The 15,412-nt window shown below is 40.3% G+C and overlaps 1 protein-coding gene across 4 annotated transcripts in view; it reads right to left on the reverse strand.

Moving 5' to 3' along the window:
- The window catches only part of XRN1 (5'-3' exoribonuclease 1), an 82,480-nt gene that overhangs the window by 13,250 nt on the left and 53,818 nt on the right, over window positions 1–15,412 (reverse strand). For 3 of the 4 annotated variants that reach the window (XM_026649982.2, XM_026649981.2, XM_026649980.2), the window contains exons 23-30: window positions 15,202–15,300; window positions 13,971–14,086; window positions 11,770–11,916; window positions 10,225–10,314; window positions 9,298–9,433; window positions 8,266–8,322; window positions 7,409–7,541; window positions 1,835–1,904 (exon numbers count right to left, since the gene is read on the reverse strand). In XM_026649982.2, coding sequence (XP_026505767.1) covers window positions 1,835–1,904; window positions 7,409–7,541; window positions 8,266–8,322; window positions 9,298–9,433; window positions 10,225–10,314; window positions 11,770–11,916; window positions 13,971–14,086; window positions 15,202–15,300 — 848 coding nt within the window. Of the gene's footprint in view, window positions 1–1,834; window positions 1,905–2,676; window positions 2,763–7,408; window positions 7,542–8,265; window positions 8,323–9,297; window positions 9,434–10,224; window positions 10,315–11,769; window positions 11,917–13,970; window positions 14,087–15,201; window positions 15,301–15,412 lie in introns of those variants that run through there. The other variant, XM_026649984.1, reaches the window with a different exon arrangement.

Here is a 15,412-nt window from a genome sequence, read left to right on the forward strand (position 1 = left end):
TCTGCCCTTTTGCAGGTGGATGGGACAGTTGGCGGGGTCTGCCAGATGGTTTCGGCTGGGTCCATGAGGGAGTCATTGATTGGTATGGCGATTCTGGAGGAAGTTGATGTGTGTAGTATGCCCAGCAGCTTATGCTAGGAGTCAGGCACCTCCTCTCGTGGAATGTCCAAGGAATCTGGCACTCTCTTAAAGAGCTCCTGAAATTGTTTAAAATCATCTCATATGGTGGGAGGTGGGGGCATGATGGTTTCATCTGGGGAAGAGAATGAGAAAGTTGGCTGCTGGTGCAGCTTCTTGGTCTGAAGCCTCCTCCAGTTCCTCAGTCACCTCTTCTGGAGGTTCGGAGGGTCCTAGTACAGAGGGTGAAGGGGAATGTCTTGACCTCACCCTGGGTGGGCTGGAAGCCTTGTGATGTTGTGTTCGGTATGCTGCCCATGGTTCCCAGTAAGGCCACTTGTGGTGGGAAAGTCATAGGTCGTGGCATCCATGGGCGTCTGTACTAGCTCTGAGTTTGAGATCCCGGATGATAATCTCTGTTATGATGGACATGGTCTGGCAGATGTATGAGGAGACGAGGAGTGATGGGCGGCATAGATTTCCCCTTCATCCTAATCATCCTCATCACTTGAAAAGAGAGGAGCAGATCTGGGCAGTGCAGTAAGATGGCTCGGTACCGAGCATGCTGGAGTGATGTCGGTACTGGGAAGAGGAGATTCTGGTGTAGAGACCAGGAGATCCTTGTGTCAAAGGAATTGCTGAGGTACCAAGAGCATCGGTACCTATGAAGGCTTTAGTGGTGGTACTGATATCTGGGGTGCAGTTGTGGTGCAGTGCTGAGGATCGCGCTCTGTGTGCCGTGGAGGCAGAAGGTGGCACCGTAGCTTGCAGTGCTATCGAACTGCTCAGCGCTGAGTGCCTCATCAGCTCTGATGGTACTGAGGCAGAGGGTTTTGCTTTCCCTTTGCTGCCCTTGTCCGAATTAGCCCACTTAGGGTCTTTTGCTGGTGCGGTACCCACAGTACCGCATGGTCCCACTACCTCGGAGGTGGAAGGCCCGGTATAGCTGGGTACCGATGGGGTCTGCCGAGTTGGAGAATGCAGTTTCTTGGTGGATTTCTGAGGAGGGGAAGCTGAAGCCTGCTTTTTTAGTCACCTTCTTGGCAGAGCGCTCTTTTGCCTGAGCATGTGAAGGGGAGCCTCTGTCTTGGCCCATTCTGTTTAAACCTGAAAGCTTTGATTAGAGCAAAATTTTGTGGCAGGGTAAAATAGGTGAATTCTGTTGCTGCAGAATATATAGGGTACTGCTTATAATGACTGCTGTTTTCACCTACACTTGCCCCACTACCAGCATCAAAGTCACTTCCTGTTTTGTAAAGTACTTTTCAGATACTATAACCTGAGCATGAAAGGCACTATTATAAAACCAAAATCTATTTCCAGTGTGATTAGAGACATGCAGATAATAAATAGTATATTTTATAAAACATTCTATTTGCAAGCACATCTGCATAGCCTAGTTCTCTAGTCCTTTGCGTGTGGCATCAGTGTGGTTGCTTTGGAAAAGCTAAGAACTTCACTTGGGGATGTCAGTATCAGGAGTAATAAGCACTTCTTCAGAGAGACAGATTCTGTTTTCATGCAATTGTCTCTAGTCAAAGAATGAGGGACAAAAATACTGAAAACATACATCACAGAAGCAAAACTGCCTCTAAATGGAGTTGGTCAAAGTTCTCATGAGGTATTTAAAAACACTCACACACATCAACAAAAAGCCAGTAATTTAAATTCAATTCAGTCTCACAAGGGTACAAAATCGGTATGAGCAAACACAGACCTTATTGTTAGGCCTCCAGGGAATTCTTCATCGAACAACACTTCAAAGAGTACATCCATTTCTCTGCTTGCTGTAGAAAATAATGACATGCACAGTCAGAAAGTAGCCTACTTGCCTGTCTACCATTAATTGCACATAGTGGTAATGAAGAAGACATAAAACTAAATTATTATTAGAGTGACATCTTAAATATTCCTATGCCCCATATATAAAACTTCATTCAGTTATTTGGAAACTCCTCAAAAAAGGTCATGTGTGATTGTCCTCTAGGATATGCATAAACTGTAAATCTACTATAAGCAACTATAAGTAGCAGTGATCTAGAGTTGTAATTTTGATAGCAGTCCCTAATAGTCTGTTATTTTCCCAACACACAACTGTACTTTCCTTTGGGTATTTAATGATCAAAAGAGGAAACATTCTTTCCTCTAAATAGCTAACCCTATATATTGGGTCTACTTGATTTTATTTTTGTTGCACATTTTTTTAAACACAGAATATGTAGTTTGTTCTCTGTACAATGATGGTATGGGCAATGGCACAGAAGCTTTATGGATATAAAACCATCTGGAAAGAGACACAGTGGGTGAATCCATACATCCAGGCAACCAGAGACCAACAGTTTTGAAACTGGCTCTCAGCAGAGGATATCACTTGTATATACTCACTAAACAGAGGATATACTGTTTTATAATTTAATTATAATTTCATTAAAGTGACTATTAAAAAGTGCCAGACTAGAGGAATATCTACCCCACTGTTTCTCAAACTTTTTCATGTAGTGACTGCCTGCGTAGGTGAGTCCTTTCATCCAGATCCCTCAAAAGAGGTGCCAAAGATATATAGCAGTGGTTTTCAACCTGGTGGTCCACAGACTGTCTTATATTTCCTAAGGGGTCCACATCTCCATGCAAAATTTTTTAAGGACCTGCAAATGAAAAAAGGTTGAAAACCACTGGTTTATAGGGATTCTGGTATCTGAGGAAGAATGGTTGCAAGTAATACAGTAGGTCACTGAAGAGAAGACTAGATCGAAACCACAGGTTGGGAATGTATGCTCTACTTTAAGGTGAGTAATATTTACTCCTGGGGAAATTCTGCACCACCGCACATGCGTAGAATTTATGTCCCCCGCAGATTTCTTTGCTTCCCTGCAGAAACATGACTTTCTGATGGAGAAGCAAAGGGAAGCCACAAGAGCAGTCTTGCGACCTTCCCCAGCAGTATGTTTCAGGTGCCCAGGGCAGCTGGCAGAAATCACTGTGGAGCAGGGGGTGGGACTGGGGAAGACCTGGTGGGTGGCTCCTCCCCTGCACCAGGCTCAGCTGCTAGTCCCAGCTGGGCTGGGGAGGACGGGACTTCCTCTTCCCCTGCATGGCACCCGGGGACGTGTCAGACCCACCCCCAGATTTATCCTCCAGCTGTACGAAGCTCTGCAAACTCCACCTCATCGCTTCCTGCACCCATCTCTCCTTAGCTGCACGGGGAGGGATCACTGTACAGGGAGCTGCTCCCCCATCCACCCAACCCGTGCATCCAGACCCCCTCATACTCAGACCTTCCAGCCAAGCCTCACCCCCTCCCACCCAGAACTTCCCCTCCACCCAACCAATGATCCCCACATCCCCTGCCCCTGGACCACCCCAACAAGCCACCCGCACCTGGATCCCCACCCTACTGAGCCCCAACCAGCTGCACCTGGATCCCCACCCCACTGAGCCCAACTCCCCCAGCATCTGGACCCCCGCACTGAGCTCCCCTGCCGAGCCCTATCCTCTCCACACCCAGACTCTCCCCCCCCACACTGAGCCCCAACCACCTTCCCCTGGACCCCCTGGCAGACTCCCATTGTTGTTGCACTCAGAACCTCCCCAACAAGCCCCTGTGCATCCAGATCCCCCCCGCACCCAGATCTCCAACTGAGCTGCCCATACCCAGATTGCACACACAGAATCCTCTCAACCCACAGCTGGACCTCCCACACTAAGCCCCTCCACACTTGGATCCTGCCTTGCTGAGCCTGCCTGCCCACACCTGGTGCACCTGGCACAGAGGGGCAGGGCCCTGGGGTGTTTCTGGTGAAGGCCCAGTCCTTGTGCTGTGTCAGGGTTGGGTGCAGCCTCACCGTCGAATCCATGTCCCGGTGGGGGAGCTGCACAGTGATCTCCCACCTCTGTGCAGCCAGTGGCCTGTGTTCCCCAATGCCATGCTGGAGCTTCCATATTTATTTTACAAATAAAATTTGCAGAATTTTTTATTTTTTGGCGCAGAATGCCCATAGGAGTAAATATTTAGTGGAACCTTATGTATGATAAAAACATTCGGACCACCACTATTGTGTCCCTCTGTTTTACTGTCTCTCTCTCCAATTTTGTCTCTTCTCCTATATGCCTTCCCTTTTTCTGGTATGTGTTCCTTCTCATTGGCTTTACTGCCTGTCCTTTATTAAGGCCAAAGACTAAGTAGTTCTACATTCAAGGGTAGAGCTACTTAACACATGAAGTGACTGATAAATGAAACTACGTTTTAAGCATTCACTGTAGGGCTTGTCTACACATGGAGTTAGGCCAGAATTAACTCTGTGCGAACGTGCTTATTCCAGAATTAAGAGTGTCCAGATATGGAGCTATTTCGAAATAGCTATTCTGCTTCAAATTCACATTTTACCTTATTCTGGAATAACTTGTGTAGACAAGCTCCTAGATATGTTACTAGGAGCTTTAAGTTGGATGTGCTGCTTAACTGGAGAATTTTAACTGAACTCTCTCACACTGCTAGAAAGTCTCCTCTCTAGAAATTCAAATTCTTTTTTTAATTGAAGTTTTCTATCACTTTGTCAGAAACTTTGGAGTATAAGCAAATTCTGTCAGTTTTCTTCCTCACTTGTTACAACCAGGGCCAATATACATGTGGGAAAGGCTGGACAAACCTGTTACACTTTCTCTAATCCCTCCCTCCCATTCAGCCAGTTAGACTGGATTCTTGAGAAACCAGAAGAGTTGTGTACTTATTTTAGATTACAAAACACACATGAAGAACAGTACATGCCATTAGGAGTTTATAAAGCACTATGCACTCTAATGGAGCTATATTATTCACAAATAGCACTCTCTAAATTCTCCACTCTATCTGAGGCAATTTTTTTTGTTCCAAATGGATTTTATCTGTTCCGTCATTTTATCTTTATTCCTCCATAAGACTTTATTAGATGTGAGAAGAGTCAACAAAATATTAATCTCAGTTCCTAAATAATCCCTTCAGCTTCATTGGGTAGAGGACCAAATGTAACTGGAGACAACTTTCTCATGCTCTTGAAAATTCGAGAAACCATCTTCCTAAGCCACTGCCTGCTTCCCCCACCCCAAGAAAAACCAAAAACCAAATGCATACCTCTCTCATTTTCTTGAGAGCATTCCAACATCATGCTCAAATGACAGCATATGACATCTAAACCAAACAATGTTACTGACTAGGGCTATCGATTAACTGCAGTTAACTCACACAATTCAAAAAAATTAATTGTGATTTAAAAATTTAATTGTGATTAATTGCAGTTTTAAACACGCTGTTAAACAATAGAATACCAATTGAAATTTATTAAATATTTTGGATGTTTTTCTACATTTTCATATAGTATTCATATAGTGTTGTAATTGAAATCAAAGTGTATATTATTTTTTATTACAAATATTTGCACTGTAAAAATGATTTAAAAAATTTTATTTTTCAATTCACTTCATACAAAAACCTGCATTCAAAAACAAAACAATGTAAAACTTCAGAACCTACAAGTCCACTCAGTCCTACTTCTTGTTCAGCCAGTCACTAAGACAAACAAGTTTGTTTACATTTACGGGAGATAATGCTGCCCACTTCTTATTTACAATGTCACCAAAAAGTGAAGAGAGTCATTTGCATGGCACTTTTGTAGCCAGCATTGCAAGGTATTTACGTGCCAGATATGCTAAACATTCATAGGCCCATTCATGCTTTGGCCACCATTCCAGAGGACGTTTTCATGCTGATGCCGCTCGTTAAAAAAATAATGCTTTAATTACATCTGTGACTGAACTCCTTGGAGGAGAATTGTATGTCCCCTGCTCTGTTTTACCTGCATTCTGCCATATATTTCATGTTATAGCAGTCTTGGATGATGACCCAGCACATGTTGTTCATTTTAAGAACACTTTCACTGCAGATTTCACAAAACGCAAAGAAGGTACCAATGTGAGATTTCTAAAGATAGTTACAGCACTCGACCCAAGGTTTAAGCACCTGAAGAGCCTTCCAAAATGTGAGAGGGACGAGGTGTGGAGCATGCGTTCAGAAGTCTTAAAAGAGAAACACTCTGATGAGGAAACTACAGAACTCAAACCACCAAAAAAGAAAATCAACCTTCTGCTGTTGGCATCTGACTCAGATAACGAAAATTAACTGCATCAATCCACACTGCTTCAGACAGTTATTGAGCAGAACCCGTCATCAGCATGGACGCATGTCCCCTGGAATGGTGTTTGAAACATGAAGAGACATATGAATCTTTAGCGCATCTGGCACATCAATATCTTGCAATGCTGGCTACAACTGTGCAATGAGAACGCCTGTTCTCACTTTCAGGTGACATTGTAAACAAGAAGCGGGTAGCATTATCTTCTGCAAATGTAAACAAACTTGTTTGTCTGAGTGATTGGCTGAACAATAAGTAGGACTGAGTGGACTTCTAGGCTCTAAAATTTTACATTGTTTTATTTTTGAATGAAGGTTTTTTTTAACATAATTCTACATTTTTAAGTTCAACTTTCATGATAAAGCGATTGCACTTCAGTACTTGTCTTAAGTTAATTGAAAAATACTATTTCTTTTGTTTTTATACAGTGCAAATACTTGTAATCAAAAATAAATATAAAGTGAGCACTGTACACTTTGTATTCTGTTTTGTAATTGAAATAAATATATTTGAAAATGTAGAAAACATCCAAAAATATTTAAATAAATGGTATTCTATGATACAGTGCGATTAATCGCGTGATTAATTGCGACTATTTTTTTAATCGTTTGTCAGCGCCTATTACTGACCCTTTGGTCATATGAAAGTTACCAAACGACTGATCCTGCTCTAATGGGGGAAGACCACAATATTCAGATCCTGAATCCAAATACCTGAATATAATCCTAGAGTAGCTTCTTCCTTACCTCCCACTGCAACAAGCTTTAGGGTCCCCACAACCATGAACTCTCTTCTTGGGGGTGGGGACAGAGACTTTAAACCCTGGATCCAATGGCCACCTTCCAATCCTCCCCCTTGTCTCTCCACATTTTGCAGCAATAGTGCAGAAAAGACTTCTGCACTTGCTGTTACACTGAGCCTGAGAACCCACAGATGGCACAGTAAGTGGAACGACCGCATGGTACATTACAAACCAAATTTCTATTTTTTAATTGTGCCTCGTCGCCAATCTGACTCTTTATTAATACTGTTCACAATTAAATGAAAAAGAATAAAAGCTTACAGCAGTTTGTTTTCATGACAACCTTATAGCTAAAATATGATCATTATTACGAGGAAAACATTACCTCCTTTAAGTCCTATAATGGTACCTCGAAGACCAACTGGAACAGAAAAGTTCTCCCTCACATTGACAACACGGTCAAACAGTCGATACTCTGCATCTCTGTCTGGAACAACCCCATTCTGTTGTTCTAAAGGCTGACATTAACCAAAAGACTATATTAATTCTAGTAAAATATAAAGATATAAGTTATTCTGATTTTAACAACAAATGAATCATGGATTTAAAACTTAAAGAAGTTGAAATGATTACATTGTTTTCAGGACACAGAAAACAATTTGAACTGTTCTCTCAACAACCAGGTAGAGAGTTACAATTCTCAGAAAACATCCTTTTATTAATAATATTGCTAACTAGGAAGCTGCAGTGCTACTCAGTGCTACTGAATGAGCCCATGGAGTTGACGGAAGGCACAATCAGAAATAATGTTCAGCTTCTCTTGTGCCACCAGCTGTGAGATACCAAGCAAAGCAGCCTAGAGCATACAGGTGCCATGAAAAGAGCAAAACAGGCAAAGGGCAGCATTTCTGAAGCATTTAATATTCTTTTTACATATATTACAATTATGGAGGGAATGAAAGTTGTAGAATCAGCAAACAGACAGAAGAAGGCAAAAGACATATGCTACCAAACCACATGAGAGTCGATAATTGAATTTCTGTCCCATTTATGCAGCAGTCATTGTTATTAAGTAACTCCACACTGAAACTGATTTTCTAGGAGACACCTTAATTAATCCTGTCCCAACTAAGTGAAGTGCCCTATAATAATTTTTGAAAGTTCATGAAGTTTGTCCAGGTTATATTTATTTTACATATGTTTAATTTTATTATAAAAACGAACAGCCCTCAAATGACTTACTCTATACAGCAAATGGGGTTTCACCGTCACTCGCACCTTCTTGTTACTCTTTCTTTGCTAAAGGAAAGGGACAAAAGAATTTTAAAAACAATTAAGTAAGAAGTCTTATGCCATTGTTTTGCAATGTCTTAGATAAAAAATGCCCACTATCAGTCTGAAGTGAAAACATACGGGATTTTTTTTTTTTTTGATGTGTTGAGCAAGCAAGCAGAACAGGGATCAGAATACAGTAGGACTTTGGAAGAAAATATATGTATATGTGCTCCATGAAAATGTACTGCAGGCATTCTTCCGGTATTAAAGGAGGAGACACAGTTCTCAAGACTTTGAATCATGCCAAAACACTGTATTTAAAAAATACTTTCAAGTAACTGGATCTAAGAAGTCAGGTTAGTCTTTCTAAACCATGGCTTAAATTATTTAACCAATCCCAAAACAAACCCAAAGTTAATATCACTTTTGCTTCTGGATCCTTCTACACAATCTGGAAGAATATCAACCACTTGTCTCATGGGGATTTGCTACACATCATGGGACTTAATAACCCATTTAACCTTAATACTTCCTTGCCTATTTTTGTTTTATTTTCTCTTTTACTTGAATAGATCTGATGAGAGAGACCTGTGAGGCTGGAGGAGACTGCCTCCTAGTTATCTGCGGATCAAAGGGAAACTATTTGGGAAACAGAATGGAAGATTGGGTTTGTGTTTGGAAGACATTGTGAGGAGTCCAGGACCTCTTTGGACACAGATTCTTTTCCCAAAATCATTCACAGTCAGGGGAGCTCAGAGTAAATCTGACTTAACTAACTAGAGAGAAAAGAACCAAAGAGTAGACAGACTGCTGAGGCCCTTTTCTGAGTTGCTATGACAATTTATGATGCAATTTAGTAGCTTACAGTTCTTCCAATAGTCTCTGTAGTATTTGCCATGCCACAGAAAAACCATTTTCTGTAATCTGAATAAAGTACTTGGACAATAAAAACAACTGCTTTTTGGTCCATCACTAGTCAAATCTATAAAAATTCAGTACCTTGCACTTCTCTAATTCTTCTTCAATTTTCTCTACAATAGCTGCATCCAGAATTTGTAAGTCACAAGATGAACGAGATAAAGCGCTGACAGGATGCGCCTTTAGCCAGGCAACAATTTCTTGAACTCTCTCAGCACTATATAAAAAAAATTACATATTGATCATAATTGTTGAGGGCTTATATATTATTGTGGACTATACGCAGTTTCTGGATTTATAATGTCACCAGATACTACAGTAGTAGGCACATCTTATAACTGGATATAGTCATAACAAACACTGCTATGTGGTGCTCCGAGAGTTTAGTATAGGGACCAAAAAATTAACCATGATAGACTGAGGCTTCAAAAATATAAACTAAAATGCAGACTCTTGAAATTCTATCTTCCAGACTAAAAATCTGGATTTTCAAACAAAAATCATTAAAAACACCCCATGAAGATTATTTTAAAAGCAAAAATTAAAAACCATAGAGAACTAAACTGTACAAATATGAGGTATAGGTGTGATAAATAGCTGGCTCTAGAAACGACATATGTAATATCCTGATAATTGTCAAAATCATCCTTTAATGAGTCTGGTCCTGAAGAAAAAGACAGGTTTCAGTTATTTAAAAAGGCCACCATTATGTGGTGGCAGCCATTTTCAGTACTGTCAAATCCCTCTTGCCACCAGTTTCCTGTCTACCAATCTTCAGGTTGGGCAGTTTCCCTGCCTGCAGATATTTCAGTACTTGAAGAATTTCTGCACATTTTTATTACAGCAAAATTTCTAGTCTAGTATTTGGACTGGGTGATTCCAAAAATACTGAAATAATTGTACCCTTCTTTGCTTTGCGACTTCAGCAGTTTTTGAATGTACAGAGGTCAATATCTGGAACTTGTCATATAGAATACTATTTAATCAAAATGAAAAAACATTGCTCACCCATTCTCGTCCTCCCCAGGCCAAATATCATCTTCATAGAATATATCTTCTTGACTATTTTTGGCAATATAACTAAACAGTTCAGGGACCCTAATAATGAAAGAGATATAGTTTCACATACAGCACAGTCAAAAACAAGTGCTTAATAGACACAAAATAATCTGGAATCCAGGGTGCAGTAGCTTTTCATAAATGTACAGAGTTTTATTGGCCAAATAGGCAGTGCAATATGCTGTCTAAAGATGCAAAATCAGAGTTCTGTCCAAGATCATCTCTTGCTAGGACTCAGAACACACTAGAAGTAAAATGAGACATTCCCTTTCTCTAAGTCCACCCAACTCCATCATGCAACCTCAGAAGCAGTACTGATGGGTTCCAGAAAGGCCTGTGTCCTGTCCTCTTTGGTTAAAAGGCTGGATCTCTATGACATAGGAATAAAGAAGAAATTGGAAGATCCCACATGCTCCATCCCCCTCTCCATAAAATAAACTTACATTATAGAGACAGACTGTTGCTGAGGGATTCTAATGATGACAAGTTACTGGAGAGGAACTTGGATGGATTGGGATGTCACCAAAGCCCCACATGATAGCTTAACATTTTGCTTTTTAGGCTGTTTATTTTTTCCCATTTATGCAGTCATTTTTACATAATTGTAGTCAGCCTCTAGTCGTTACTAAGGGGCTAGACAATGACTAAGTGATCTTTCACTGTGAATATAAATCCGTGAGATATCATGTGTACTACATGCTGAATGACAACAGCACTGGTCTAGAAATGAAAGTTTAATTCGTCTCCTCCACAAGATCACTTCCACACACTAGCCTCCTTCATTTTAGTTTTTAATTCCTCATCAATCAGGAGAGACTACAATGGGATATAAACTGATTTCAAAGTGGTTCTAGAAGGTAATATAGATAGTACAATAAAACTGGATTTCCTATGCAGTGTAACTATTATAATATGAGGTGTTTTCAAATTCCAGCACACTGGAGCAGTATGTGTTTATGTCAATATTCTATGCAACAAAATGAAATAATTTAGACACCTCCCACACGCAGAATGTCTTATTACAGTTGTCACCATCTGATTTTGAAACACAGATCCTGAATTATAGCCATCACTTCTCTTCAAATAGAAAGTGTTCCAAAGTAACTTCTAAATGTAAGAAAACTAGTGTGTGTCTACACAGCAAAGAAAAAGCCATGACTGGGTACAGATTGTACATTGAAGATATGAGGAAAATATCATTTCTTTCAATTTCTTTAATCTTAGCTTTAAGAATCTTCCATGACATTCTTAATAATGTTGCTGAGTTTGTTCCTTTGCTATTTCATGTTCAATTATAGTCCGTTTTAAGTCTAAAAGTCAGAAACACCTCAAAATACTTCATTTGATGCACTTATTTCTCATTAAACCAGGATTTGGGTTACCCTACCTCCAGTCCCAGAGTCATCAATAATAAACTTTTGCACAGTGAATAAAACCCATTTACAATTTCAGTACAATAATTTCAGAAATATGACGTTATTATTCAACTCTTACCTTTCTAAATACTCAGCAAGAAGTTGCTCCACTGCAGAAGAATACATCCATTCATTTCTAACCTTCTTAGTATAGCCAGGGACCTCTTCATTCTTCTTATTAAACTTCAGATTCAAGCCCACATTTGCCTTGTGGTCTCCATGTGGACTGCAAAACAAAAAATTACGTTTTGTAAAGGAAAAACTACTGACATCTGACTTGAGCCTCAGAAAAGTTGTTTCTGATAACATCTTTATCTGCTAATGAAACTGACCTACTTTGTAAAGCACTTTGAGAATTACTGATGAAAAGTGCTATATAAGAGTTGGCTATAATCACTCTGTGGGATGTAACAGGAAGCAGGTGTTTTGAGTTTTAGGAAAGCATATCATGTGACTTTTGGATTACTATCTTTTTCACAAGTTGTATACAATTGCATATTTTTAACTGTTATTCAATAAATACACAAATTACAAACAAACAAAGATTGTCAACTTTGTGGCATAGAGTTAGTGCTCTGTACTACAAGAGGGAACTCCAATAGAGTCCTAGTTCCACCCTGGTGTCCTCCTCAGCACTACCAAGGGCTGGACACACTTTAGAGGCATTTTGCCTGGCCTGAAGTAGCTCAGGTATCTTGGGTTGGTCAACAGTAATCTTTCTAGCCAATTAAGAACTGTTAACGGGCTTTGAATATAGTCTTCTCGGGGTCTCCTTGCTTTGGAAGGTTGGTTGTAAAGGTGAAATATATTTACAGATGAGGGATTTAAAGAAAAATTCTCACCCAAAACTCACTTGACGGAAAAGTCTTTTATACTAATGCCCCAGTTGAGGGTTATTTTTTTAATTGATTTTTCTTAAAATTTTAATAAAGCAATTTCAAATGTACCAGTTTACAGCCTGGGCCTCATTTTCTGATTGAGGCAGGAAGGGCATCATGACAGCATTGGGTGGCATAAACTCAGAACTACATCCTCTAGAATTATGGTCTCAACCTACTAGCCTCCTAGGTGCTGCTGCAGATTTAACATACTGAAGGTGTCTCCAAGAGAAGAATCCAAAAAAATATATGAAGTATAGGAGTACATATGATTCAACTGGGATTTTTAATTTGATTTTTCAATTTTTAATCTGATGCAATATTCTACTAATGGTCAATTAGAATATCACTGCAACTAAACAATTTTTTGGTACTTAGTAAATCTAAGCGATTCTTAGTTTTTTAAAAAAAACAATTAAACAACCAGAACAAAGCTCTGATTCAGAAAATTAACAAACTAAGCTTCCGTTAATTGAAGAGTGCATCTTTCTGAAAACATTGCTTATATCAAATACGCTATCAATAAAATTTTATATCACAGATCCCATTAGAATTTATGAATACTGAGATGTCAAATAGGATGAAAACATAAGAAAAATCAATATAGTAAATTCTGTTTACAGTAGCTTCCACTTATTAGCAACCCCTTGGCTGCTAGCCAAAAGTTGCTATTATCCAGCAGTTGCTAATAAGTGGAAGGCTTTGCATGCTCCAGCGCTCCCTTCCCTGTGTGTAGTCTCCTGGCAGGGCATAGCCTGGAGAGTGCAAGGAGAGATATCATGCAGTTCCAACACCCGGGATGCAGCCCTCCTCCCCGCTATTGCCTATGGCCTCCCCTCCCAGCCTGCAGCCCCTTATCTCCTTGTATGATCCCATGTGCAGTAAGGTTTGCTGGGCTGCAACTCCTCTCCCCACTACTGCCCAGCCCACAGCCTCTTACCTCCTATACAGTCCCATGTGCAGACAGGTTTGCTGGGCTGCAGCCCCAGAAGGAAGCGCTGGGACACGATGAGCACCGGCCACAGGTAGGTTTGCGGTGCTGCAGCGAGGGAAGGCATGCCCCAGCTCTTCCATTCCTGGATGCAGCCTCATAAACCTATCTGCAGGGAGTGCTCTGCACATCTCAATACGTACTTCCCTGCCTATAGACTCGCAAACCTGCCTGCAGGTGGGGCCTTTCTTTAAAAAAAGTTGCTAATAAGAAGCATGCTGGTGCCAATATCCTAATCCTATCAACACTGATGTTAATGGGATGGGATTGGTTCCTGGCAAAATGTTCCCATTAACTGGAAGTTGCTAATATCAGGATTGCTATTAGGCGGAATCTACCACAGCATATAATCTACAATTTTACATGCATAATTGAGAGTTTTAATTATAAAGAAATTTATTACAAACATACTTTCTCCTGGATCCTCTTCCAATAAATATGCTTCCTGTAAACCTGGAGACAAGATATCCACTCACTCCAAGACGACTGGCTAAAACGTATCCAGGATTGTACTTCACAGAATATTTCTTTAAAAATAAAAATATATTACTATATACTAGGACAGGATAGAGGCAATAAAGTACTATAATTAATTTTAAAAGCCCATTTATTTCCTTTTAAAAATTACCTTCCAACCCTATATATTTCTCTGCTATTCCTGCACTAAGGGTTGGGAGGAGAGGAAAGGAAACCAGCTCCCAGAACTCTGCAGGAGACCCTTCCATTGGTCTGAGGATCCAGAGAGGAGAAGATAAGTGATGAACATTTCCCTTTTTCCCATCCCAGGGCAGGCCCAGAGGAATTTACAAAGTTATTTGGGGCAGGGACTGTGTTGCTAGAGTGTCTAGCTGCAGAACGAGGCAGTGACCTAGATTGGGACCTTGGGGAGCTATTATAAATATTGAGTAATAAAATACAATATAGTCCCTGAGCTCAATGTGTTTGAAAAACACTGAGCTAAACCAAGCGAGAACATCTCACATCTTGCTCTGAAACTTGTCAGCTCAGGCTCTTACAGATCACTAATGGGAACTAGTTCCCAAGGAAAGGATCATCAACTGAAAAAACCCTGCTGTCTTGTCATGAATTGCCTAAATTCAGGGACTAACTGCCAGAGTCACCCAGCTGACCTTAACTGTCACAATGACTAGATCTCCTGAACAGACCAATGTTTTAAATATTGCAGTTTAAGGTGTTAATGGCAACCAGAAATGAAAGTGAAGCCAATGCAATCATGTGAGTAAAAAAGTTACAAGCACATGGTGATCCCCGTTTCTCACTGCCCGGAAATATTGTTTCTGGTCACCAGATGCTGGTACACATAAAGGAGCATCACAACTGGCAGCCAGATTCTAGTAGAACTAGACCATCCCACAGAGGATGCAAACCATGGGACATGGGTATGGAACTGCACGGTAAGAGTGCAGTTCAATGATCTGAACAGACCTTGTATTCAGCCTTACATTACAATATATTAGTTAAGATAGTCTCCCTGAATGAGAATGTTTTAGTACTTCAGTCTTTTACAGAAGGATATGGATTGCGGCACAAAAGACAACTGGGATCTGTGAAGGAAATTTGCCACTGACAAAAATATCTGACACAATATTTAAGTATTTACTGGATTTACAAAAATACTTACATGCTGGTTCTGTATTAAGGAATCAAGCTGGGGTTCACACGGGATATTGAAAACTACACGAATTCTACCTTCTGTGATAACATCACATGAATCCTGCACCTGGTAGAAAACAAAGTAAGTTAATAAACTTAATTCACTTCTCTGCTGGAATAATTGAGATAAAAACTCTAGACTTATACTTTCTGTGAGAAGCCTAAGCTACATGTGTAAA

The sequence above is a fragment of the Terrapene carolina genome, unplaced genomic scaffold (genome assembly GCF_002925995.2).
Source record: "Terrapene carolina triunguis isolate 2854851 unplaced genomic scaffold, T_m_triunguis-2.0 Scaffold88, whole genome shotgun sequence".
NCBI lineage: Eukaryota > Metazoa > Chordata > Testudines > Emydidae > Terrapene > Terrapene triunguis.